This window comes from Oncorhynchus masou, chromosome 6 (genome assembly GCF_036934945.1).
Source record: "Oncorhynchus masou masou isolate Uvic2021 chromosome 6, UVic_Omas_1.1, whole genome shotgun sequence".
Taxonomy (NCBI): domain Eukaryota; kingdom Metazoa; phylum Chordata; class Actinopteri; order Salmoniformes; family Salmonidae; genus Oncorhynchus; species Oncorhynchus masou.
This window is the reverse complement of record NC_088217.1, coordinates 25568199-25594915: the sequence shown is the minus strand read 5'-3', so window position 1 is coordinate 25594915 and position 26717 is coordinate 25568199. Positions and strand designations below refer to the sequence as shown.

At 44.6% G+C, this 26717-nt stretch overlaps 1 protein-coding gene across 2 annotated transcripts in view; it reads right to left on the bottom strand.

The window, feature by feature from the left end:
- Positions 1–4034: 4034 nt before the first annotated feature.
- LOC135541750 (fibroblast growth factor receptor substrate 2-like) overlaps positions 4035–26717 on the bottom strand; it is a 43153-nt gene continuing 20470 nt past the window's right edge. For both annotated transcript variants that reach the window (XM_064968087.1, XM_064968086.1), the window contains exons 6-7: positions 9860–9984; positions 4035–9677 (exon numbers count right to left, since the gene is read on the bottom strand). In XM_064968087.1, the coding sequence (XP_064824159.1) occupies positions 8295–9677; positions 9860–9984 (1508 nt within the window). In that variant the 3' untranslated portion in view covers positions 4035–8294. The remainder of the gene's footprint in view (positions 9678–9859; positions 9985–26717) is intronic.

Below are 26717 nucleotides of genomic sequence, written 5' to 3'. Positions count from 1 at the left end.
ATGGTATCATCATAAAACAATATCCATTTATATAATACAAGGTACAAACCTTACCTTAAATTGAGGAGATCTTAACATTTTCCAATTAAGTGCCTGCACCTGCTGTCCTTTCAAATTAAAATCCAAATGTTTCAGTTGGGAAGTTAGGTTCCTGCAAAAACACCCAAACTCGATGAACCCCACCTCCTATGGGGTACTTGGAAGAAACTTTTGGGGGCAATTTTCAGTGCCAAGAACCCTAAGGTTCTTTGAAGAACTTTGAGGCTCTTAGAAGAACCCTTGTTGAACCCCCAATTTTTAGAGTGTACAAGCAGGTGGTATCCAAGCCTTACACATAACAGTGGACACTACATCACCACACTCCCTCTCTTTAGTTGTGGACACTACATCACCACACTCCCTCTCTTGCTCTTGGTCCTCATCTTTGTAAGTCACATTGATTTAGCACCTGTGTGTTTTATCAGTTTCTTTATGAAAATATTTAGTGAACTCCATGACAGTAGCTAAAGCTAGGGGCTATTAGCAACACACAAGTAGACTGCAAATTGGGCGGCAGGTAGCCTAGTGGTTAGAGCGTTGGACTAGTAACGGTTGCAATCCCCAAGCCGAATCCCCAAGCCGACAAGGTACAAATCTGTTGTTTTGCCCCTGAACAAGGCAGTTAACCCACTGTTCCTAGGTCGTCATTGGAAATAAGAATTTGTTCTTAACTGACTTGCCTAGTTAAATAAAGGTAAAATAAAAAAAAATGCTGAGGCAGACATGCCCTGAGCTCCTGAAGTGAGCGGGCGAGAAGGCTGACAATCTAGCCTTTGGGAATCTTGCTCCACGTTCCATTCAAATTGGGCACACTCCGCTCATATACACTGATCAGGGACTGGTAAGCTACTTCTACAATCTTTCCTCCTTGGGGGGCTGCTTCAAAATAGCACTGTAGAAGTGACCAAACTAGTGTCACCTCAGGAACACTGGCCTATAGGATGTCAATGCTCAATAACATTCACAATGTTAGCTTCTGTTACATGGGATGGGTTCCTCTGTTAACACTACAAACATGAACTATGGATCCTAAGATCATTTGGAACCTTTCCTCTGGCATCTTATATTACTTACACCAAACGGAGTAAAAACAATAAAAGCTCTTCTTTATTTGTGAGATTCCTCTTTTTGACACAATGGATCATTAGCCATGAAACAAGACAGACATATCAACACAGCAAGACAACTATATAAAGCATATTTACAGCTGGATCAAAATCTCTAGTACTTACAAGACCATGCTCTCTGTACAAAAAAAATGATAAAACATGTTACACAGGCAGACACCAAGTGCATGCTCAAAGTAAGGTAGTAAACAATATTTCACCTGCCAAAAGCAGTCTAAAAATGTATGTAATGTTGAATTTCAGATTCTTTGTAAAACAAGATTATTATGAAGTAATATTCAATTGAAATGTAAATGTAAACTCCAATCTTACTGAGGGCAATTTTAACAGGTACAGGCAGCTATTGATCATTTCCTCCAATGGAATGATTCAGTGTAAAAAAAATAAACTGCTTCGGATTAAAATGTTATTTTGATGACTATGTTCTTTACAGTTTAATTTTAATGTTGACATTACATTTAGTCACATACATATTTTTCGTACAAGTCACACTCTTCAATGGTTTATATACCATAATTCTCACCAAATGGCATGTATTCACCATTATGGCATTCATCAAAATAGTTTCATTTACCAAATGGCATGCCTGTTTAGTTTTGTATTGGGACAGGGACAGGAGGGGTACAGATAACATCCTGTATTATACGAGTCATCTTCTCTCAGAGTGATGGTATATGACATTTTATATTCCCCAAATATAATGAGATGCTGTGAGTTTCATCTTTCCACATTTCAACAGATGTAGCAAAAATAGCTTAGTAGTAGCTCCAATGAAGACAAGAGAAGACCTTCACTGCATCATACCCATATATATTATGTACATACCGAGAGACACATACTTACAAGAAATGCAAATATATACGAAGAAGAAACTCGCATAGCAAATTTTTAAGTTGAGAAAACTTTTGAACACTCACTTTTCTGTTTTCAGCAAGGATAGAAACATTAAGCATAGTTGCCCTTCATCTATACAGAGTCTCTCTTTGCTTATTACATTCATACCGCAGGTAAAACCAAGACCAGAGGGTGTCTCTCAATGAGAGTCCTATAGAGTTCCTGGTGAGTCTCAGCAAGGTGTGTCCCTGACCTTTGGTCAAAGTCATAGTACTCAAGGACATTTGGCACTCAGTCAATATTAGTGTACATCACAGTCAATTAGTTTGGCCCACCCAAAATGTCTATCAACCAATCAGCACAAATTCCATTTCCTACATATTATTATCACCATTAACATACAGGTTCAACAGGTTTCCATTGATCTGGTCTTATTGGAATAGAAGAGTGTTAGCTTAGCATGTGACTGGATGAAAATATCACGACTCCTGTCAATATCGTCGTCACCCACCAGTGGATATCACACGCATTCAATAGTAAATAAATAAACAAAAACATTTAGAAAATACAATACCAAGTCACTGTAACATTTCGTAGGTTTTGAGCTACTTTGTTAGTACCTTGGTAACATTATGGCACTAAGTGCATTACGGACCTAGAGTGGCATTTCGAGGGGCTGTGGAAGGAAAATTACTTATTTTCCCATAATCCCCATCATTGTGGCAAGAAACACCACTTGATGGTAATCTGCCCGTCAGGCAGTTGTAATGAATTTACAGAAAAGAGGGCAAAAACCTGCTGTTTGAATTAAATTATGGTAAAACTTTATTTTAAGATACACATATAGCTACTAAGTTGTAGTTTATATGTGTGTATATCAGAGGAGGCTGGTGGAAGGAGCTATAGAAGGATGGGCTCATTGCAATAGCTGAAATGGAATCAATGGAATGGAGTCAGTCATGTGGTTTCCATGTTTGATACGTTCCATTAATTCCATTCCAGTCATTACAATGAGCCCGTCCTCTGCCCACCAGGCTCCTCTGGTGTATATGCTGTACATAGCTCATAAAGGTCTTTATTGAGTCTTAATAGCCATATATTGGGCCTTAATTAAGTGTTTTCTTATTCAAACATAAGTCATGTGTTACTGGCCAGTAGTGCTGAGCGATTAGTGCTTTTTGAGGTCAGTTTGGTTTCGGTTTGAGAAAATAATCACGGTTTTCGATTTTTGTAAAACATTAATGTGGGTTGAATACTGTAAAAACACAGAAAACAACAATTGATAGTAGTGACTGCATGTTACTATCACTTATAAAGCTGTGGTCTGTCATTGTCATTGAAAGCAAGTCTAAGAAGCAGTAAATCGGTTTTATGTTAACTATTTTTATTCAAATCATTCTTAAATTTAGTTATGCGTCTTTTATTTTCGGTTTTGTACACCAGCTTCAAACAGCTGAAAATACAATATTTTTGGTTTTGGAAAATATATTTCACAGCGATTTATACATAAACTGAAATTAGGCAAACTATTAGAATATTAGCAACCAGGAAATGCCAATGCGATTTCTGCATAGTGCATCTTTAAATAACATATTTTGGTAGAGTATATTCCATATTTGTTTTTAGTACGATGACTTTATTATTTCATTATTAAAACCCAAATGATGATAGTGACTGCCCATGACTATTTACCACTTTTTAATGCACAATCCTTAATCAAATATTTCAGTAGTGTATATAAAAATTATAAACTGGGTGGTTTGAGCCCTGAATGCTGATTGGCTGACAGCCGTGGTATACCACGGGTATGACAAAGCACTTATTTTTACTGCTCTAATTCCGTTGGTAACAGTTTATAATAGCAATAAGACACCTTGGGGGTTTGTGATATATGGCCAATATATCATGGCTAAGCGCTGTTCTTAAGCGCGTCGCAACTTGGAGTGTCTGGACACAGCCCTTAGTCGTGCTATATTGGCCATATATCACAAACCCCCAAGGTGTCTTATTGCTATTATAAACTGTTACCAACAGAATTAGAGCAGTAAAAATAAGTAGATAAGGCACACTTTTAAGACTGATGAATAACAACTATCAATTGATTTGATTAATTGTCGGTCGGGTAGATACCTAAACAACTGTTCCCTCATTCGTGAAGCGTTCTATGAACTTCGGTCTTTCTCTTTCTTCTAATTCTGCCGGTCCCACAGGCTTGAACCAATGTGAACAGGCCGCTGAAGGCGCAAAGGATTCTGGTCATTGTAGTTATTTACCCCCTCCCTGCAACGTCGCACAGTTCATACTTGATCTCTGAAGACAAACCCCAAGTTGAGCCAGAGATCAATACGTAATGAAGTCTCCGCACTAACAATGGGTGTCGTTGTCCCAAAACCCGTAAAGCAGGCGACAAGCTTAAGTCCTAAATAAGGCCATAGAAAGGAATTGGGCTTATGTTGGACATATTTTGGCGACAGTGAAACCTCTCGCTTTGGCATCTTTCTCTGGTAAGAGCAAGTAAAAATATTTACGAAATGGAATTAAAATAATTGAGCCTATGTTGTTAATTAAAAACTTAACATAAACCCGAAATGTCGACTAATCGCTTAGCACTACTGGCCAATCCTTAATCTTTTCTCTCATTTTGAAGGTACATCAATGTGACAACATTGATATAACAAGATACAGTATGACTTTAGTGTAGGGTACACTTCCACATCTTAAGGTACTATTCCTGTGTACCAAATTGATATCAATGACTGACTAATGAATGGGCCTAGATCAACAGTCAAATACAGTACACAGATATCTTGGCCATATGCCTCCTGATACCTAACCTGGCCCTTTAAAAGGCTTCAACATTCAAGAGCCACCCACACACATCTAGCAGAAAGCTTGGCAACAGTCCCTTATGGCACAGTTAAGTCAAGTGTAAAATAAGCGCACATCTGCTGTATATAAGACAATCAAGAAAACAGAAACATGCATTTTTCCACATTCTAATTTAAGCATGTATACAATAAAGCTGTATTATTATCAACAGGGGGCCTGACAGAGGAAGGACTTAGTTACAATGCCGATTCACATAAAAATAGGGATCAAGTACAACAGACCTGCAGATCCATCAACAACACACCTCAAACCTCACACACATTGGACTGAATAAACCTCATCTCAATCAATACAACTCTATTAAACCATTATTGCGAAATGTAAACACCCTTTAAAATGTACCATGAAAAGATGTGTACAAATGGACATATCCCTGTCTGAAAAATGCCCACAGTGAGTAGACCTACATATCTTTTTCCATCAGATGAAATACAGTTATGTGGATTATAGTTGCTAGGCCTGTGCTGCACCTTCAGCCACTTTACTTCAGATTAGACAGCCAGATCGTAATGAAAACAAGGTTTGGTAGGATGATTATCACAGGCCTAGAAATAAGAAATGGAAATGAGAAATTACAACTTCCTTGAATTAAAAACAAATTTCTTTCCATACCGGTAGCCCATATGCAGTGATCTTGAGTGAAGAATAAGATAATGGTAGTTCCACATACTAAACAATATGGTGTACAATCCTGCACAGCCACTACCACCCCGACCTCTTCTTACGGTCTGAACTTCTGTGACAAATAGCTTACATACTGTCTCAATATGTTTATAGCAGCATAAAACCAGCAGAGTTGTGATGACTGGATAGATCCAACCAATCCTTTGTTTCACTCTAATATGGCTGTCGATTTATAACCTAGCCTATGAGGTGAAATGTGTCTTTCTTGCCCAGTTAAGAATCAGCTAGAGAGATTCATGAGGAGGAGTACACAGGGTTAACAATTTAAACCCTGTGGCCATATGTATCAAGAATCACAGAGTAGGAATGCTGCGTTTTAGATCACAATGAATATGGTGACATTGACAGGGGAGACCTGATCCTAGATCAGCACTCCTACTCTTGATACATACACTCAGAGCCAGTTTATTAGGTACACCACACCGTTCACAAAAAGGGTTCGCTCCTACAGACAGTGAGTCACGTGACCGTGGCTTGCTATATAAGGCAGGCAGACAGGCATCTAGTTACTGTTCAATTGAATGTTAGAATTGGGCAAAACGAGTGACCTAAGCAACTTTCAGCGTGATATGATCGAAACGGCCGGCATCCTGGGCTTTTCAAAAAAAACATCTATAGTCAGTGGCAGTCCTGTGGGTGAAAACAGCTCGTTGATGAGAGGTTAAAGGAGAATGGCAAGAGTCGTGCAAGCTAACAGGCGGGGCCACAAATAGGCAAACAACAGGGCAGTACAACAGTGGTGTTCAGAACGGCATCTCGGAACGCACAACTCATCGGCCCTGGTCACTTATGAGCCATTGCAGCAGACGACCAAACCGGGTTCCACCCCTATCAGCTAAAAACAAGAAGAAAAAACAAGAAGAAGCGTCCCCGCTGGGCACACTGGAAAATTGAGGAGTTATTATTTTTTTTACGCCTGATCCCACAAATCCCGGTTCCTTTTGCGTCATGCAAAATCCCTTGATACCAATTGAGCAACGTTTCCATTCCCAGAAGAATTCAGGCTGTTCTGGAGGCAAAGGGGGGTCAAGCCCGGTACTAGATAGATGTACCTAATAAACTGGCACTTAAACTCCAACTTTTCTTTTGTTTTTGACATGTAGGCTCACTCCTTCTTGCCTCTTAGCCCTCATGTTTTCTTCTACAAATCCTAATGGAACATTGATTTGATTCATAATGTTCATAGAGGTAACAGTAAAGATTTGGCACTTTAATATGTTAATACAGTCTTCTTCAGAATGTAAGGTTATTAATTACAGGCATAACAATGGTATTACAATGGCGTCACAGACAGTCTGCTGATGACTGGTGATACTTTGGTCTCCAAATCACCAACTGACTGGATTATGAAAAACTAGTCGTCACATTTTTTTGCAAAACAATCACAATATAGACATCTCGATGAATGAATAAATAAAATAATATCCTCATTATATAGTGATATATTCCCCTCAGACCCTCAGTTACCAATCTGATACTTACTAAAATAGTAAACAAGAAGACCTACTTTTTATGTGAGGTTATTATCAAGCCATTATCAAATTCTGCTCTGAAAAATTCCAGTTGCTATTGGTCTCTATAATGTTGCAAAAACAACAACATCCATACATAGTTTGGGCATGTGTGATGACATCACCATCTCTAAGGAGTTTGTCAAAGCACAACCTTACTGTTACTCCAGAGCAGAGGGATTCTGAACTGTGGGGACATCAGTGGCCAGTGTCTGATCCCGAAGGTAAAAAGTGCAAAGGTAAGCATAGTTTAGGAATTAGATATGGATTCCTTATTCAAGTGGGAATGATATGTGGTCAGAGGTCAATTCAATAATCTGTGTGTAGGGGGGGCAGTAGAGGATGCTGAACGTCTATCAACACACTATCATTATATGAAGGACAACTATTATTTCCATTTTCAATACAATTTCAACATGAAAAATGTATATTTAATCTTGAGGAGAGAGAAAATTGAAACATAAAAAAAAGAAATCTGCTGTGAGGTCTTTTTTAGACTCAAAATATAATACTCGATAGGATCTACGATTTTACAATTCCAAAGGATTATGTGCAAACTGTACTGATCTGTACTAATTCCTGAAGGCAGATAGTTATAAATATATATCATCATCTGTCCTTTCTATCAGTCACTGGGCCAAAATAAGTGCTTGTGAGGTGAAGAACGCACATTATTAGAATACAATTGAAGGAATAATAAACTATTTTTCATATCAGAAAATGTTCTGTCAATTTAACAATGTGGACTAGTAAACCTGTACTTGATAGTAGTCCATGTTCGTAAACAGGGACGTAAAATAAATAAAACAACAACACTGAATGATAATGGAATGAAGACCAAAAAACAATGGCAGCTAAAGGCTTTAACCATAAACCCAGCAGACCACGACCAAGGTTTCTGCTGCTAACTCAGACAGCATCTCACCACAGTCAGAAAGTGACCCATAATAATATTGCAACTTCAAACCAATCTCGCTCCATCAAGTGGAATATGTACGGATAGGTTTCAATTAGTTTTCTAATTAGGTACCTGTATATGATCCAACTGGTCAGGTCAGGACAGAACAGGACAGAAAAGGACAGTCGGATGGCTGGATGAGAGTGAGGGGTCCAGTGTGCTGCTGAGTTACTTATACCAGTCTGTCCAACCAAGCCTGTTTCTCTCTCTTCTCCCTCCCTTCATTTTTCGGTCTCCTCCTCCTCACTGCGTCTACAGAGGCAGGTCTGTGCTGTTGTGGCGAGTCTTTCTCGACGTCCCATCGTCCCGGGGGAGGGCTTTCTGCAAGTTGGACATGGCTGCTGTCTTCTTCAGGTCGATCACAGCGTAGAAGTCACTGCGCCGTGGGGCCTGCTGGGAGCCACATTTGAGGGGTGGCAGGCGCTGGTGCTGTGGCTGTAGTGGCTGGTGCTGAGATTGGGTTTCCCCTCCACCCCCACCGAGAGCCTGGCATGGCAGTTCTGCATTGAGGTCCACCTGGATATAGTTGAGCTGCCTCGATGGGGTCATATGACCGTGTTCACAGCCCTCTCCCCGACCAAACCCTCCTCCCGGCCGCCTACGGAAATCAAAGCTGAATATTCGTCCGCCACGATCCGACTGGGGGTGGCAGGTCTGGAGGTGAGGGGGGCAGGCATGTCGCAGCCGGCTGGGCTGGACCTGCTCTGTATTGACATAGTTCTGCAGGGCGTCACGGTGGATCCCACCCCTCCCCAGCCCGTCCTGGTGGTACCCGTTGGGTGTCCCAGGACCCTCTGAAAACTCGTACTCGTCAAAATCCTCTTCCTCTTCCTCGTACTCCTCCTCATCCTGTTCCTCGTCATCCTCATCCTGCTCCTCGTCTCTATGCAGGGCACGGTACTCCCACACCGGTGGCAGCGACGGCAGGTTCTCATAGTTGAGCAGAGCTGTCCGCCGGTGACCTCCGCCCATCCCTACGCCCCGCTCACAAGGGTACCCCTGAGGTGGCAGAGAGGATGGGCCGTGGGGGTGCGGTTGGAGGGGGTGTGGGTGTGATTGTGCGTGACTGTCTCCGGTGGTGCTACTGCTGCTGCTGGAGCCCACAGACTGGGACACACTGCTGGGGCTGTGTCTCATCCGGCGCCCCCCTCTCAGGCCGTTGATGTTCTCATAGGTGAGCTGGCTGCCCTGGCAGCCCTCCTGGTGCTCATGGCCAGGGTGCCGGTGCATCACATGGTGATAGTGAGGGTGGTGGTAGGAGTGGGAGTTGCACAAGTGCAGAGGAGGCTCGTCCCCCTCTGCCTCTGAGCCTGTGGTGCCCTCTACAGGCAGCATGAGATGGGGATTGTGGCCCCCGTGCCTCTCCCTCTCTAGCAGGTGGCGCTGTGCAGGGGTGGGTCCCAGCATGAATTTGACCTCCTGAGAGGAGGGCTGGAGAAATACCTGGGGTTCCTTGCGTTGTTCCTCCAGTGGGCAGCAGTGTATGCTGGCCTTCCCACCTCCTTGGCCCCCGACAGGCATGGCTCCTCGGGTTGACTCATTGAAGGAGGTGGGCCGCACCTCAGGTAGAGAGTGTACACAGTGTCGACTGGAGAGTTCCCCATCCACAGTAACAGTATTCATATAGGTGTGAACCTGCAGAGATGGGGAGAGAGAAAGAAAGAGCGAGAAAGATAAAGAGCGAGAGCAAGATTAGCAAGGACTCAGAGAGGATATTACACACATTGCGAGGTGAGGAGTAACCAGCGGTTACAGTGCAGCTCGGTTCGTCACGAGAATGTGAAAACTACAATGGAGTGGTGAGGGGTCAATCTTACCTGGTCATCCAGGCCCATGAGGCTGTGGCCATGGGGATCGTCAGTTACAGAGGGCTGGGAGGATTCAGCTCTCATGGGATACACCGGATACCCATTGGGAAAACCCTGGATGGGGAATGATGGAGCTGGAGACAATACAAACTGTGTTGAATGGGAGTCTGGGTAAATGAGGTTAGATGTTTTTATGTCTGCAAATCTAATGGTGTGTGTGTGTGGTGTATTGCATATACTGCATAGTAATGAAGCCTTTGTTTTACCCTTAACTGTGTTTTCTACCCTTCCACCTCTCTCACTCCATACCCTTCCACCTCCCTCCATCCATCCATACCCTCCCTCCCTCCATAAACTTCCACCTCCCTCCCTCTCTCCCCTTCCTCTCTCCCTTCAACTTGGACATGCTTAAACCACCTGACCAAGTTGTAAAGCAATGGGACTCCCTAAATCTTTCTCAGATTATTACCAATCCCACAAGGCATGACTCCAAACACCCAGAAAGGCTAATGACCGTAGTGTTCACTGTTTCACAGCCTGTGTTTGTAATGGCTGCTCAGAGCAGAATTACTCCACCTCAAGAATTCCATTTGGCGAAAGGCTTGACACATGTATAGGCTGACTGGCTCTCATTCAGGCAAATTAGAAATAAGTGCACTCAGGCAATCCGGAAGGCCAAAGATAGTTACTTTAACTTTAGGGTAGGGGGCAGCATTTGGAATTTTGGATGAAAAGCGTGCCGAAATTAAACTGCCTGCCACTCAGCCATAACAGCTAAAATATGCATATAGATAGATTTAGATTGAAAACACTCTGAAGTTTATAAAACTGTTTGAATTATGTCTGTGAGGATAACAGAACTCATGTGGCAGGCAAACACCTGAGAAAAATCAAATCAAATCAAATTTTATTTGTCACATACACATGGTTAGCAGATGTTAATGCGAGTGTAGGGAAATGCTTGTGCTTCTAGTTCCGACTATGCAGTAATAACCAACAAGTAATCTAGCTAACAATTCCAAAACTACTGTCTTATACACAGTGTAAGGGGATAAAGAATATGTACATAAAGATATGAATGAGTGATGGTACAGAGCAGCATAGGCAAAATACAGTAGATTGTATCGAGTACAGTATATACACATGAGATGAGTATGTAAACAAAGTGGCATAGTTAAAGTGGCTAGTGATACATGTATTACATAAGGATGCAGTAGATGATATAGAGTACAGTATATATGTATACATATGAGATGAATAATGTTGGGTATGTAAACATTATATTAGGTAGCATTGTTTAAAGTGGCTAGTGATATATTTTACATTATTTCCCATCAATTCCCATTATTAAAGTGGCTGGAGTTGAGTCAGTGTGTTGGCAGCAGCCACTCAATGTTAGTGGTTGTTGTTTAACAGTCTGATGGCCTTGAGATAGAAGCTGTTTTTCCAGTCTCTCGGCCCCAGCTTTGATGCACCTGTACTGACCTCGCCTTCTGGATGATAGCGGGGTGAACAGGCAGTGGCTCGGGTGGTTGTTGTCCTTGACGATCTTTATGGCCTTCCTGTAACATCGGGTGGTGTAGGTGTCCTGGAGGGCAGGTAGTCTGCCCCCGGTAATGCGTTGTGCAGACCTCACTACCCTCTGGAGAGCCTTACGGTTGTCGGCGGAGCAGTTGCCGTACCAGGCGGTGATACAGCCCGCCAGGATGCTCTCGATTGTGCATCTGTAGAAGTTTGTGAGTGCTTTTGGTGACAAGCCGAATTTCTTCAGCCTCCTGAGGTTGAAGAGGCGCTGCTGCGCCTTCTTCACGATGCTGTCTGTGTGAGTGGACCAATTCAGTTTGTCTGTGATGTGTATGCCTAGGAACTTAAAACTTACTACCCTCTCCACTACTGTTCCATCGATGTGGATAGGGGGGCGTTCCCTCTGCTGTTTCCTGAAGTCCACAATCATCACCTTAGTTTTGTTGACGTTGAGTGTGAGGTTATTTTCCTGACACCACACCCCGAGGGCCCTCACCTCCTCCCTGTAGGCTGTCTCGTCGTTGTTGGTAATCAAGCCTACCACTGTTGTGTCGTCCACAAACTTGATGATTGAGTTGGAGGCGTGCGTGGCCACGCAGTCGTGGGTGAACAGGGAGTACAGGAGTGGGGTGGGGCCCCAGTGTTGAGGATCAGCGGGGTGGAGATGTTGTTCCCTACCCTCACCACCTCGGGGCGGCCCGTCAGGAAGTCCAGTACCCAGTTGCACAGGGCGGGATCGAGACCCAGGGTCTCGAGCTTGATGACGAGCTTGGAGGGAACTATGGTGTTAAATGCCGAGCTGTGGTCGATGAACAGCAATCTCACATAGGTATTCCTCTTGTCCAGATGGGTTAGGGCAGTGTGCAGTGTGGTTGAGATTGCATCGTCTGTGGACCTATTTGGGCAGTAAGCAAATTGGAGTGGGTCTAGGGTGTCAGGTAGGGTGAAGGTGATATGGTCCTTGACTAGTCTCTCAAAGCACTTCATGATGACGGAAGTGAGTGCTACGGGGCGGTAGTCGTTTAGCTCAGTTACCTTAGCTTTCTTGGGAACAGGAACAATGGTGGCCCTCTTGAATCATGTGGAAACAGCAGACTGGTATAGGGATTGATTGAATATGTCCGTAAACACACCAGCCAACTGGTCTGCGCATGCTCTGAGGACGCGGCTGGGGATGCCGTCTGGGCCTGCAGCCTTGCGAGGATTAACAAGTTTAAATGTTTTACTCACCTCGGCTGCAGTGAAGGAGAGACCGCATGTTTTCGTTGCAGGCCGTGTCAGTGGCACTGTATTGTCCTCAAAGCGGGCAAAAAAGTTATTTAGTCTGCCTGGGAGCAAGACATCCTGGTCCGTGACTGGGCTGGTTTTCTTCTTGTAGTCCGTGATTGACTGTAGACCCTGCCACATACCTCTTGTGTCTGAGCCGTTGAATTGAGATTCTACTTTGTCTCTATACTGAAAATCTGAGGTTTGTAGTTTTTCAACTCTTGGCCTATTGAATACACAGTGTCTATGGGGTCATATTGCACTTCCTAAGGCTTCCACTAGATGTCTTTAGAACCTTGCTTGATGCGTCTACTGTGAAGTGGGGCGAATGAGAGCTGAATGAGTCAGAGGTCTGCCAGGGAGCCACGAGCTGGCCACGCTCATTCACGTGATAGTTAGCTTTATTCCATTGCAATTCTACAGACAAAGGAATTTTCCGGTTGGAACATTATTGAAGATTTATGTTAAAAACATCCTAAAGACTGATTCAATACTTTGTTTGACATGTTTCTATGGACTGTAACGGAACTTTTTGACTTTTCGTCTGCACCTAGTGATCGCGTGTCATGAATTTGGATTTGTTAACTCAAGGCGCGAACAACAAGGAGGTATTTGGACATAACTGATGGACTTAATCGAACTAAACAAACATTTATTGTGGAAATGGGATTCCTGGGAGTGCATTCTGATGAAGATCATCAAAGGTAAGTGAATATTTATAATGCTATTTCTGACTTCTGTTGACTCCAAAATAGCAGATATCTGTTTGGCTTGATTTGTTGTCTGAGCACTGTACTCAGATTATTGCATGGTTTGCTTTTTCCGTAAAGTTTTTTGAAATCTGACACAGCGGTTGCATTAAACTTCTTAGGGCTGCAATCCTGTTAACGGGATCGATATGACAACAGCCGGTGAAAGTGCAGGGCGCCAAATTCAAAACAACAGAAATCTCAAAATTAAAATTCCTCAAACATACATGTATCTTATACCATTTGAAAGGTAATCTTGTTGTTAATCCCACCACAGTGTCCGATTTCAAAAGGTCTTTACAGCGAAAGCACCACAAACGATTATGTTAGGTCACCACCAACTAAACAGAAAAATTCAGCCATTTTTCCAGCCAAAGAGAGGAGTCACAAAAAGCACAAAGAGATAAAATTAATCACTAACCTTTGATGATCTTCATCAGATGACACTCATAGGACTTCATGTTACACAATACATGTATGTTTTGTTTGATAACGTTCATATTTATCTAAAAAAATCTCAGTATACATTGGCACGTTACGTTCACTAGTTCCAAAAACATCCCGTGAAATTGCAGAGCCACATCATTCTACAGAAATACTCATTATAAATGTTGATAAATACAATTGTTAGACATGAGAATATAGACATACCTCTCCTTAATGCAACTGCTGTGTCAGATTTCAAAAAAACTTTACAGAAAAAGCAAACCATGCAATAATCTGAGACGGCGCTCAGAAAATAAATAAAATGATCCGCCATGTTGGAGTCAACAGAAATCAGAAATCACATTATTAATATTCCCTTACATTTGACGATCCTCATCAGAATGCACTGCCAGGAATCCTAGTTCCACAATGAATGCTTGATTTGTTCGATAATGTCCATTATTTATGTCCAAGTAGCTACTTTTGTTAGCGCGTTTAGTACACAAATCCAAATGCTCGTGCAGGTCCATCCGAACGTCGGACGAAGACTTAAAAAAGTTATATTATAGGTCGAAGAAACTTGTCAAACTAAGTATAGAATCAATCTTTAGGATGTTGTTATCATTAATCTTCAATAAAGTTCCAACTGGAGAATTCCTGTCTGTAGAGAAGCCATGGAACGCAGGTCGCTATCATGTGAAATATGCGTGACCAGGACCTGGCTCTCTGCCAGACCACTGACTCAAAGAGCTCCCATCTGGCTCCACAACACAGTAGAAGCCTCATTCAAGTTTCTAAAGACGGTTGACATCTAGTGGAAGCCCTAGGAAGTGCAACTTTATCCATATCCCACTGTGTATTCAATAGGGGCTGAAAATCGACAAATCTCAGATTTCCCACTTCCTGTTTGGATTTCTTCTCAGGTTTTTACCTGCCATATGAGTTTTGTTATACTCACAGACATCATTCAAACAGTTTTGGAAACTTCGGAGTGTTTTCTATCCAATACTAATAATACATTCATATATTAGCAACTGGTACTGAGGAGCAGGCCATTTACTCTAGGCACCTTTCACCCAAGCTACTCAATACTGACCTTGCAGCCATAAGAAGTTTTAAGGAGAAGTGGATCTAAAATTCCATGCTTAACAGTTGTATATTTTAGCAATGTTTATTATGAGTATTTCTGTAAATTGATGTGGCTCTGCAAAATCACCGGATGTTTTGGAACTAGTGAACATAACGCCAATGTAAACTCAGATTTTTGGATATAAATATGAACTTTACCAAACAAAACATACATGTATTGTGTAACATGAAGTCCTATGAGTGTCATCTGATGAAGATCATCAAAGGTTAGTGATTAATTTTATCTCTATTCCTGCTTTTTGTGACTCCTCTCTTTGGCTGGAAAAATGGCTGTGTTTTTCTGTGACTTGGCTCTGACCTAACGTAATCGTTTGGTGTGCTTTCGTCGTAAAGTCTTTTTGAAATCGGACACTGTGGCTGGATTTACAACAAGTGTATCTTTAAAATGGTGTAAAATACTTGTATGTTTGAGGAATTTTAATTATGGGTGGGACGCTAGCGTACGAGGTGGGACCCACGTACCCTAGAGAGGTTAAGGAGTAGTTCTTTCTCTGTTGGTCTAACTCCAATACGTCCTGGAAAACGGTTAAAGATCTGGAGAATAAACCCTCTTCCTCACAGCTGTAGTTGTTACTGACAAGGAGCACATGGCTGAGCTCTTTAGCCTCATTGCCTGTCCGAAATTTCCTCATCTCCCACCCCTTCTAATGTGACTAGCCCCGATGCTCCTCCCCCTTTTTCCCCTGCCCCGCTACAAAGTTTCTCCCTGCAGGCAGTCACTGAGTCTAAGGTGCTAAAGAAGCTCCTTAAACTTTACCCCCAAAAAACATCAGCCAGTCACATTCTGTTAAAGGTCCCCAAAGCACACACATCCCTGGGTCGCTCGTATTTTCAGTTTGCTGCATCTAGTGACTGAAATGAGCTGCAAAAACACTCCGTCTTGGGGTCTCTGGAGTGGCAGAAGGTGCTGGAGGCGTCACTACAGATCCGGGTTTGACCTATGAGGCGGCGCACAATTGGCCAAGCGTTGTCCGGGTTAGGAGAGGGCTTGGCCGGCTGGGATATCCTTGTCCCATCGCACTCTGGCGACTCCCTGTGGGGGCCGGGCGCATGCACGCCAACTTCGCCAGCTGTACGGCGTTTCCGCCGACACATTGGTGAGGCTGGCTTCTGGGTTAAGCGAACAGTGTTTCAAGGAGTGCAGCTTGGCGAGGTCGTGTTTCGGAGGATGCATGGCTCTCGACCTTCGCCTCTCCTAAGTCCGTACGGGAGTTGCAGCGATGAGACAAGACTGTAACTACCAATTGGATATCACAACATATATAAGGGGTAAAAAGAACCCCCCCAGAAAAAAAAGAAATACTGGACAGTTTTATCTCCATCTCTTCATTTGAAGACTCAATCATGGACACTCTTACTGACAGTTGTGGCTGCTTCGCGTGACATAGTGTTGTCTCTAATTTCTTGCCTTTATGCTGTTTGTGCCCAATAATGTCTGTACCATGTCTTGTGCTGCGACCATGTGCTGCTGCCATGTTGTGTTGTTATGTGTTGCTGCCATGCTATGTTGTTGTCTTAGATCTCTCTTCATGTAGTGTTGTGGTGTCTCTTGTCATGATATGTGTTATGTCCTATATTTTTATTTTTAATCCCAGCCCCGTCCCTGCAGGATGCCTTTTGGTAGGCCGTCATTGTAAATAATAATTAGTTCTTAACTGACTTGCCTAGTTAAATAAAGGTTAAACAATTAAAAAAATTATACCCACAATATTAGATGCTATTACCAAGTGAAGCTTGATTTTGGAAGATGCTAACCCACTTAGCTAACTAGCTACTAAATTAGCAAACCCAAATGCACAACTGCAAAGCAAAGCATTTAGGACATTTTAGTCAGTTCACTTAATAGTCATAATATATCCAGCTGGAAAACACGTAGTTGTGAATTCCATACTTCAACTACACTGAGAATACCAAAAGGTTAGAAACACCTTGAATGGCACACAATCCATGTCTCAGGGCTTAAAAAAATATTCTTTAACCTATCTCCTCACCTTCATCTACACTAATTGAAGGAGATTTAACAAGTGACATCAATAAGGGATCATAGCTTTCACATGGATTCATCTGGTATGTGGAAAGAGCAGGTGTGCTTAATATATTGTACACTCAGTGTAGATCCTGACGTGTGCTGCACAACAGCATGTGGCTCACAAGGCTCCGTTCTCATAATTTTGTGCTTGTCAACAAACACCACGTGACTGGGGACTATCGGTAGCTTCATAATAAAAAATTATGTGACATGTGAAATGAAGAACACGATCCTCTTCATCTCCTAACGTATTGCACAAGTTAATTGCAGGTATTTACCTAAATAGTAGCTACAAATATGATAATTTATTAAAAAACTTCAAAGAAATAGTTTCAATGGTATTGATGCTATTGAAAAACCGTCCCCTGGCTATATCCAAATATCCTGGCATACGGTACATGGTATACCGCCCAGGCCAACTCCCTACCCTTCCATTTCCTTTCCATCTCCCTCCCTCCCTACCCTTCCACCTGCCTTCCTCCTTACCCTTCCACCTCCCTTCTTCCCTACTCTTCCACCTCCCTCCCTGCCTCCAACAGGTTGGAGCTTGAAACTGGGTTTGATGAAAGGGTTTACAGTAAGACGTGGTAGACCTGTATGCCCGATTACCGACGGCGATGAGACAACCTACAGGGAGGAGGTCAGAGACTTGACAGTGTGGTGCCATGACAAAACCTCTCCCTTAATGTCAGGGGAAAACACATCCTCATCCACATCGACGGGGCTGTAGTGGAGCAGACCAAGAGCTTTAAGTTCCTTGGCGTCCACATCAATAAGCACGTAACATGATTCACACACACAGACACAAAGTCGAGGAAAAGGCACGACACCCCCTCTTCCCCCTCAGGAGGCTGAAAAGATTTGTCATGGGACATTGGATCCTCAAAAAGTTATACAGCTGCACCGTCGAGAGCCTCTTGACTGGTATGGCAAATGCACCACCCTTGACCTCCAAGCGCTACAGAGGGCGGAGCGAACAGTACATCACTAGGGCCGAACTCACTGCCATCCAGGATTTCTATATCAGGCAGTGTCAATCTACACACAAATACACCATAATGATAAAGCAAAAACAGGTTTTAAAAATTGTGCTGGGCGCTCTGGAGCAGGTTTTCATCAAGGATCTCTCTGTACGTTGCTCCGTTCATCTTTCCCTCGATCCTGACTAGTCTCCCAGTCCCTGCCTCTGAAAAACATCCCCACAGCATGATGATGGCACCACCATGTTATTTCTTACATTGGTACCCCAGGTAATCTTAGGTTTCATTACATACAGTCGGGAAGAACTACTGAATATAAGAGCAACGTCAACTCACCATCAGTACGACCAGGAATATGACTTTCCCGAAGTGGATCCTGTGTTCTGCCTTCCACCCAGGACAACGGAATGGATCCCAGCCTGCGACCCAAAACAAAGACGTCATAAAAGAGGGAAACGAAGCGGTCTTCTGGTCAGGCTCCAGAGACGGGCACATCGAGGCCCCACTCCCTAGCATACTACTCGCCAATGTCCAGTCTCTTGACAACACGGTTGATGAAATCCGAGCAAGGGTAGCGTTCCAGAGGGACATCAGAGACTGTAATGTTCTTTGCTTCACGGAAACATGGTTCATTCGAGAGACGCTAACGGAATCGGTGCAGCCAGCTGGTTTCTTCACGCATCGCAGAAACAAACATCTTTCTGGTAATCATAAGGCATACCCCCCTTATGATTAACGAGACGTGGTGTGATCACAACAACATACAGGAACTCAAGTCCTTCTGTTCACCTGACTTATTCCACATAAATAAAATGTTGTCCACATTATCTACCAAGGGAATTCTCTTCGATTATAATCACAGCTGTGTATATTCCCCCCCAAGCAGACACATCGATGGCCCTGAGCTAACTTTATTTGACTCTTTGCAAACTGGAAACCACATATCCTGAGGCTGCATTCATTGTAGCTGGGGATTTTAACAAGGTTAATCTGAAAACAAGACTCCCTAAATTGTATCAACATATCGATTGCGCAACCAGGGCTGGTAAAACCTTGGATCATTGCCCATCTAACTTCTGCGACGAATATAAGGCCCTCCCCCGCCCTCCTTTCGGAAAAGCTGACCACGACTCCATTTTGTTGCTCCCTGCCTACAGACAGATACTAAAACAAGAAGCTCCTGCGCTCAGGTCTGTTCAACGCTAGTCCGACCAATCTGATTCCACACTTCAATACTGCTTCGATCACGCGGACTGGGATATGTTCCGCATTACGTCCAACAACTACATTGACGAATACGCTGATTCGGTGAGCAAGTTCATTAGAAAGTGCATTGATGATGTCGTTCCCATAGCAACGATTAAAACGTTCCCAAACCAGAAACCGTGGATTGATGGCAGCATTCGCGTGAAACTGAAAGCGTGAACCACTGCTTTTAACCAGGGAAAGGTGACCGGAAACATGACCGAATACAAACAGTGTAGCTATTCCCTCCACAAGGCAATCAAACAAGCTACGCGTCAGTAGAGACAAAGGAGAGTCACAATTCAACGGCTCAGACAAAAGAGGTATGTGGCAGAGTCTACAGTCAATCACGGATTACAAAAAGAAAACCAGCCCCGTCACAGACAGGGATGTCTTGCTCCCAGGCAGACAAAATAACTTTTTTGGCCGCTTTGAGGACAATACAGTGCCACTGACACGGCCCGCAACCAAAACCTGCGGACTCTCCTTCACTGCAGCCGACGTGAGGAAAACATTTAAACGTGTTAACCCTCGCAAGGCTGCCGGCCCAGACGGCATCCCCAGCCGCGTCCTCAGAGCATGCGAAGCCCAGCTGGCTGGTGTGTTTACGGACATATTCAATCCATCCTTATCCCAGTCTGCTGTTCCCACATGCTTCAAGAGGGCAACCATTGTCCCTGTTCCAAAGAAAGCTAAGGTAACTGAGCTTAACGACTACCGCCCGGTAGCACTCACTTCCGTCATCATGGAGTGCTTTGAGAGACTAGTCAAGGATCATATCACCTCCACCCTACCTGACACCCTAGACCCACTCCAATTTGCTTACCGCACAAATAGGTACACAGACGATGCAATCTCAACCACACTGCACACTGCCCTAACCCATCTGGACAAGAGGAATACCTATGTGAGAATGCTGTTCATCGACCACAGCTCAGCATTTAACACCATAGTACCATCCAAACTCGTCATCAAGCTCACCCCGCCCTATGCAACTGGGTACTGGACTTCCTGACAGGTCACCCCCAGGTGGTGAGGGTAGGTAACAACATCTTCACCCTGCTAATCCTCAACACTGAGGCCCCACAAGGGTGCGTTCTGAGCCCTCTCCTGTACTCCCTGTTCACCCACGACCGCGTGGCCATGCACGCCTCCAACTCAATCATCAAGTTTGCGGACGACACAACAGTGGTAGGCTTGATTACCAACAAAAACGAGACAGCCTACAGGGAGTTGGTGAGGGCCCTCGGAGTGTGTTGTCAGGAAAATAACCTCACACTCAACGTCAACAAAACAAAGGAGATGATTGTGGACTTCAGGAAACAGCAGAGGGAGCAACCGCCTATCCACATAGATGGGACAGTAGTGGAGAGGATAGTAAGTTTTAAGTTCCTCGGCGTACACATCACGGACAAACCGAATTGGTCCACCAACACAGACAGCGTCGTGAAGAAGGTGCAGCAGCGCCACTTCAACCTCAGGAGGCTGAAGAAATTTGGCTTGTCACCAAAAGCACTCACAAACTTCTACAGATGCACAATCGAGAGCATCCTGTCGGGCTGTATCACCGCCTGGTACGGCAACTGCTCCGCCCACAACCGTAAGGTTCTCCAGAGGGTAGTGAGGTCTGCACAACGCATCACCGGGGGCAAACTACCTGCCCTCCAGGACACCTACACCATCCGATGTCACAGGAAGGCCATAAAGATCATCAAGGACAACAACCACCCGGGTCACTGCCTGTTCACCCCGCTATCATCCAGAAGGCGAGGTCAGTACAGGTGCATCAAAGCAGGGACCGAGAGACTGAAAAACAGCTTCTATCTCAAGGCCATCAGACTGTTAAACAGCCACCACTAACATTGAGTGGCTGCTGCCAACACACTGACTCAACTCCAGACACTTTAAAAATGGGAATTGATGGGAAATTATGTAAAATATATCACTAGCAACTTTAAACAATGCTACTTAATATAATGTTTACATACCCTACATTACTCATCTCATATGTATATGTATATACTGTACTCTATACCATCTCCCATCTTCAGACAGGAACTCCGGAGCTCTGTCAGAGTGACCATCGGGTTCTTGGTCACCTCCGTGACCGGGTGGATGGGTGGAAGCTGATTGGTTAAAACCGTATTCAGCCGGTGTTGTCACGCCCTGACCATAGAGAGCCCTCGGTTCTCTATGGTGTTTAGGGCAGAGCGTTACGATGGGGGTGTTTAGTCATTGATTTTCTATGTGGCTGGGTTGTATGTTTCCCAATTAGAGGCAGCTGGTAATCGTTGCCTCTAATTGGGGATCATATTTAGGAAGCCCTTTCTCCCACCTGCTTTGTGGGATATTGTTTTGAGTGAGTGCATGTAGCACTATGTTTGTTCATGGTCGGTGTTAGTTTATTGTTTTGTTTAGAAGATTCACTTAAATAAATTATGTGGAACTCAAATCACACTGCACCTTGGCCCGTCTTTCCTCACGATTGTGACAGAATATCCCACCAACACAGGACCAAGCAGCATGTTATGGAGGTTAAGGAGTTTTGGACATGGGAGGAAATCATGTCAGGATGTGAGACCCTTCCTTGGAAGGAGACACCAAGGAAGGTGGAAGGGCAACGACGCCGGGGACCGTGGCCTCAGAAACCCCAAGATAGTTTTTTTTTTGGTGGGGGGGGGGCACGAGGGGTGGTCGGTGGAGCAGCGGAGAGTGGAAGAGCGGGTCATCAGTCCAGTGCCATCTGTGCAAGCTCCACGTACTCACCCTGAAGAGCCAGAGACCATCAGGGAGGCGATTGAGAAGTTGAGAGAGATGAGAGAGATGTTGGTCAAGTGTGTTCTGCTCAACATTCGACCTGAAGAGCCTGTCAGCAGTCTGGTGAAGTCTGTGCTCCCCAGTCATCCCCAGTCCGGTACGTCCTGTGCCCGCACTCTCACTGAAGTGTGTGTCACCAGTCCGGTGTCACCTATGCCGGCTCCACGCACCAGACCTCCAGTGCACCTCCCCAGTCTGGTGCGTCCTGTGCCAGCTCCCCAGCAGGAGTCTTCCTCTGTGCCGGTGCCCAGTCCAGGTACAGCGCCCAGTCCTGCTACAAGGCAGGAGCCTTCCTCTACGCCAATTCCCAGTCCAGGAACGGCATCCAGTCCCGCTCCCGGGCAGGAGACTTCCTCTGCGCCGGTGCCCAGTCCAGGCACGGTGTCAAGTCCAGCTCCACGGCCTGAGCCTTCCTCTGCGCCGGGGCCCAGTCCAGGCACGGCGTCCAATCCAGCTCTATGGCAGGAGCCTTTCTCTGCGCCGAGGCCCACTCCAGGCACGGTGTCCAGTCTCGCTCCCGGGCAGGAGCCTTCCTCTGTGCCGGTGCCCAGTCCAGCTCCAAGGCCGGAGCCTTCCTCGGTGCCGGTGCCCAGTCCAGGCACGGTGTCCTGGAGCCTTCCCCTGCACCGGTGCCCAGTCCAGCTCCACGGCCTGACCCTTCCTCTGCGCCGGGGCCCAGTCCAGGCACGGCATCTAACCCAGCTCCATGGCCAGATCTGTGGTCAGGGCGGGGGCTACGACCCGCACCGGAGCCACCACCGACACTAGTCACTCCACCACCCTCCCCATTTGGTTTCAGGTTTTGAGTCCTCACCTTTGGGGGGGCTGCGCCTTGGTCCGTCTTTACTTACTATCGCGACAGGTGTCTACTTCACAAGTTACCACCAACTAAATCTATGATGCTGAAATGCCTATTTACTCAGTTCCATCTGACTGCGCAATCCACTGTCTCATCAACCCTTTCTTTTGGACTAACATTTGGTTTTCAACAGCGAGAGAATTGTATAAACCTTGCTGTCTGTCTCTCTGACCTTTTCAATATTGAATTGCAATCTCCACCGTCCAATATAAAGTGAATTTGTCTGAATGAGACAGACAGCACATTGAGCTGGTTGTCATAGCCACATACAAAACTTGTAAAAATTTCACTGGCAAAATTGATACTTTGTTGTGAAATCAACTGAATTGATGGTTAAGGGCTTGTAAGTAAGCATTTCACTAAGGTCTACACCTGTTGTATTCGGCGCAAGCGACAAATAAAATTAGAGGGAGAGGTTGTTGTTTAGATTTGATTTGAGCTATCTCCGCTGTGGTGGATAACCAGAAGCCATGGATTACAGGCAACATCCGCACTGAGCTAAAGGCTAGAGCTGCCAATTCAAGGAGCGGGACTCTAACCTGGAAGCTTATAAGAAATCCCGCTATGCCCTCCGGCGAACCATCCAACAGGCAAAGTGTCAATACAGGACTAAGATCGAATTATACTACACCGGCTCCAACGCTCGTCAGATGGGGCAGGGCTTGCAAACTATTACAGACTACAAAGGGAAGCACAGCCGAGAGTTGCCCAGTGACACAAGCCCACCAGATGAGCTAAACTACTTCTATGCTCGCTTCGAGGCAAATAACACTGAAACATGCATGAGAGCACCAGCTGTTCCAGTGTGATCACGCTCTCCACAGCCGATGTGAGTAAGACCTTTAAACAGGTTAACATTCACAAGGCCGTAGGGCCAGACGGATTACCAGGACGTGTACTGTGAGCATGCGCTGACCAACTGGTAAATGTCTTCACTGACATTTCAACCTCTCCCTGTCCGGGTCTGAAATACCAACAGGTTTTAAGCAGACCACCATAGTCCCTGTGCCCAAGAACACTAAGGTAACCTGCCAAAATGACTACCGACCCGTAGCACTCACGTCTGTAGCCATGAAGTGCTTTGAAAGGCTGGTCATTGCTCACACCAACACCATTATCCCAGAAACCCTAGACCCACTCCAATTTGCACACCGCCCAAACAGATCCAGAGATGATGCAATCTCTATTGCACTCCACACTGCCCTTTCCCACCTGGATAAAAGGAACACCTATGTAAGAATACTATTCATTGACTACAGCTCAGCGTCCAACACCATAGTGCCCTCAAAGCTCATCAATAAGCTGAGGACCCTGGGACTAAACACCTCCCTCTGCACCTGGATCCTGGACTTCTTGACGGGCCATCCAAGGTGGTAAGGGTAGATAATAACACATCCACCTCGCTGATCCTCAACACAGGGCCCCCCCAGGGGTACGTGCTCAGTCCCCTCCTGTACTCCCTGTTCCCTCATGACTGCACGACCAGACATGACTCCAACACCATCATTAAGTTTGCCGATGACACAACAATGGTAGGCCTGATCGCCGACAACGACGAGACAGCCTATAGGGAGGTCATCAGAGACCTGGCCGTGTGGTGCCAGGACAACAACCTTTCCCTCAATGGGATCAAGACAAAGGAGATGATTGTGGACTACAGGAAAAGGAGGACCGAGCATGCCCTCATTCTCATTGACGGGGCTGTAGTGGAGCAGATTGAGAAATTCAAGTTTCTTGGTGTTTACATCACCAACAAACTAAGATGGTCCAAGCACACAAAGACAGTCGTGAAGAGGGCATGACAAAACTTATTCCTTCTCAGGAGACAGAAAAGATTTGGCATGGGTCCTCAGATCTTCAAAAAGTTATACAGCTGCACCATCAAGAGCATCCTGACTGGTTGCATCAGTGCCTGGTATGGCAACTGCTCGTCCTATGACCGCAAGGCACTACAGAGGGTAGTGTGTACGGCCCAGTACATCACTGGGGTCAAGCTGTACTCTCTAAGACCGCACAGCAAGCGGTACCGGAGCGTCCAAGTCTAGGTACAAGAGGCTTCTTAACAGCTTCTACCCCCAAACCATAAGACTCCTAAACATCTAATCAAATGGCTACCCAGACTATTTGCATTGCCCACCCCACCCCCTCTTTTACACCGCTGCTACTCTCTGTTATTATCTATGAATTGTCACTTTAATAACTCTACCTATATTGCCAGAGCATATTATATTTGCACATTGATAAGCTAGCTAGTTAACGGCCGTGATGTCTGTATAGTTAGCTATTGGTGGGCATGCTACTAGCGAACGTAAACTCACTCACTTTTGTACATCGCCTTGTACATCGCCATCGGTCCGTACAATTGACCTTATTTTAGCGCCCCAAAAACATAATACTGCCAGATCAGCTGTAATATCAATACCATTGTAAAGCATACTTTCTCCCCATTCCCACAAAATAAATGACATGACCTAAACGCTGCCCGTTTCTGCATGATTCAAGAAGGCAATGAGCCCCGTTAGGTATTTTATTTAATGGTGGGGAAGCGAAACTAAAGCGTGATAGTGAGAGGAGAGATTTTGTGTGGGGGAGAAGAAAAAAATCACTTGATCTGTCCAACTTATCACCTTATTGCCTCTAAAATGTACATAAAACACTATAAAGAGTTTATATAATGTGTGGTTACATACCTATTTGAAGGTTTGTGTCGAATTTGAATCGGGTTTTTAGGACGGTGCTAAAGTGATCTTCAGAAGTAAATTGTTTTTTTGAGTCGTGATCGCTTGCAGTGACGACGCAAAATATGACCCCGGTCACTGTCCATTTCTTGTTTTTAAACGATGAGATAAGTGCTACACCTGGTGGAGAGAGATTGTAAGACAGAAATAGTAGCTTTATGCGTGCTGTATGTTACGGCATGACACATCATGATGTAACGGAGGGTCAGTTTTTTCAACTTTTCTCCAATACTATTGAGCCATTACCATGTCGATCAATGCTTGAATAGAAACGTAGTTCATACCCCAGATTTTGAAGTCAACACAGTCGCTACAGTCCCATTAGTTTTCTTTGCAGCCTCATTTGAATATCGCGGTTGCGCACATTTGTACGGAATGGGGTGAGTTTACATTAGTAAGTTAGCAGTGCATTTAATCACCTTCATGCTGTTTCTAACCTTTGTCATTTTTGTGTACATTTATATTAACCGAAATAGCTTTGTAACATGTTACCTACCTAGCTTTCCAAAAAATGCATCGTCAGCAAACATGACAGTGGAACTGAACACATGTGCCCCTGCAATTTAAGGTTTGCATGCTAGGCAAGCTATGCAGGCAGAGACAGGAACAAACAATACGTAGCTAGCTATCTATCTACACCTAGCTATCTATCTACACCTAGCTATCTAGCTACACCTAGCTATGCCTGTCCTTGCAGAAACCTTGTTGTTCATGTATTCACAACATGTTCAAGGCAGCACTGCAAACGTTGACCTTGTGCACTAGTTATCTAGTCTAATCTAACAGCCAAACTAGCTAAATGAAATAACTGGGCTGGCTAGTAAGATAGATAACAAGCAGCTCTTCCAAGTCAGCTAGAATTGCGATGTTTCTGCTAGCTATCTAAAGCTGAAGTCAAGTTTTATTTTCCTGACATTGTCATAGATTTTAATACAACTCCTCTTCTTTAGGTAATGTTATAGGTATTCAGATGTTCCTGAGTACTGGACAGACCATATTTTCCAGAATACACTGACAAGGTATGTAAATATATTCAAATGTCTGTGTGTTTTGATTGTAGCTCACATGATGGCTTGTAGGGCCCT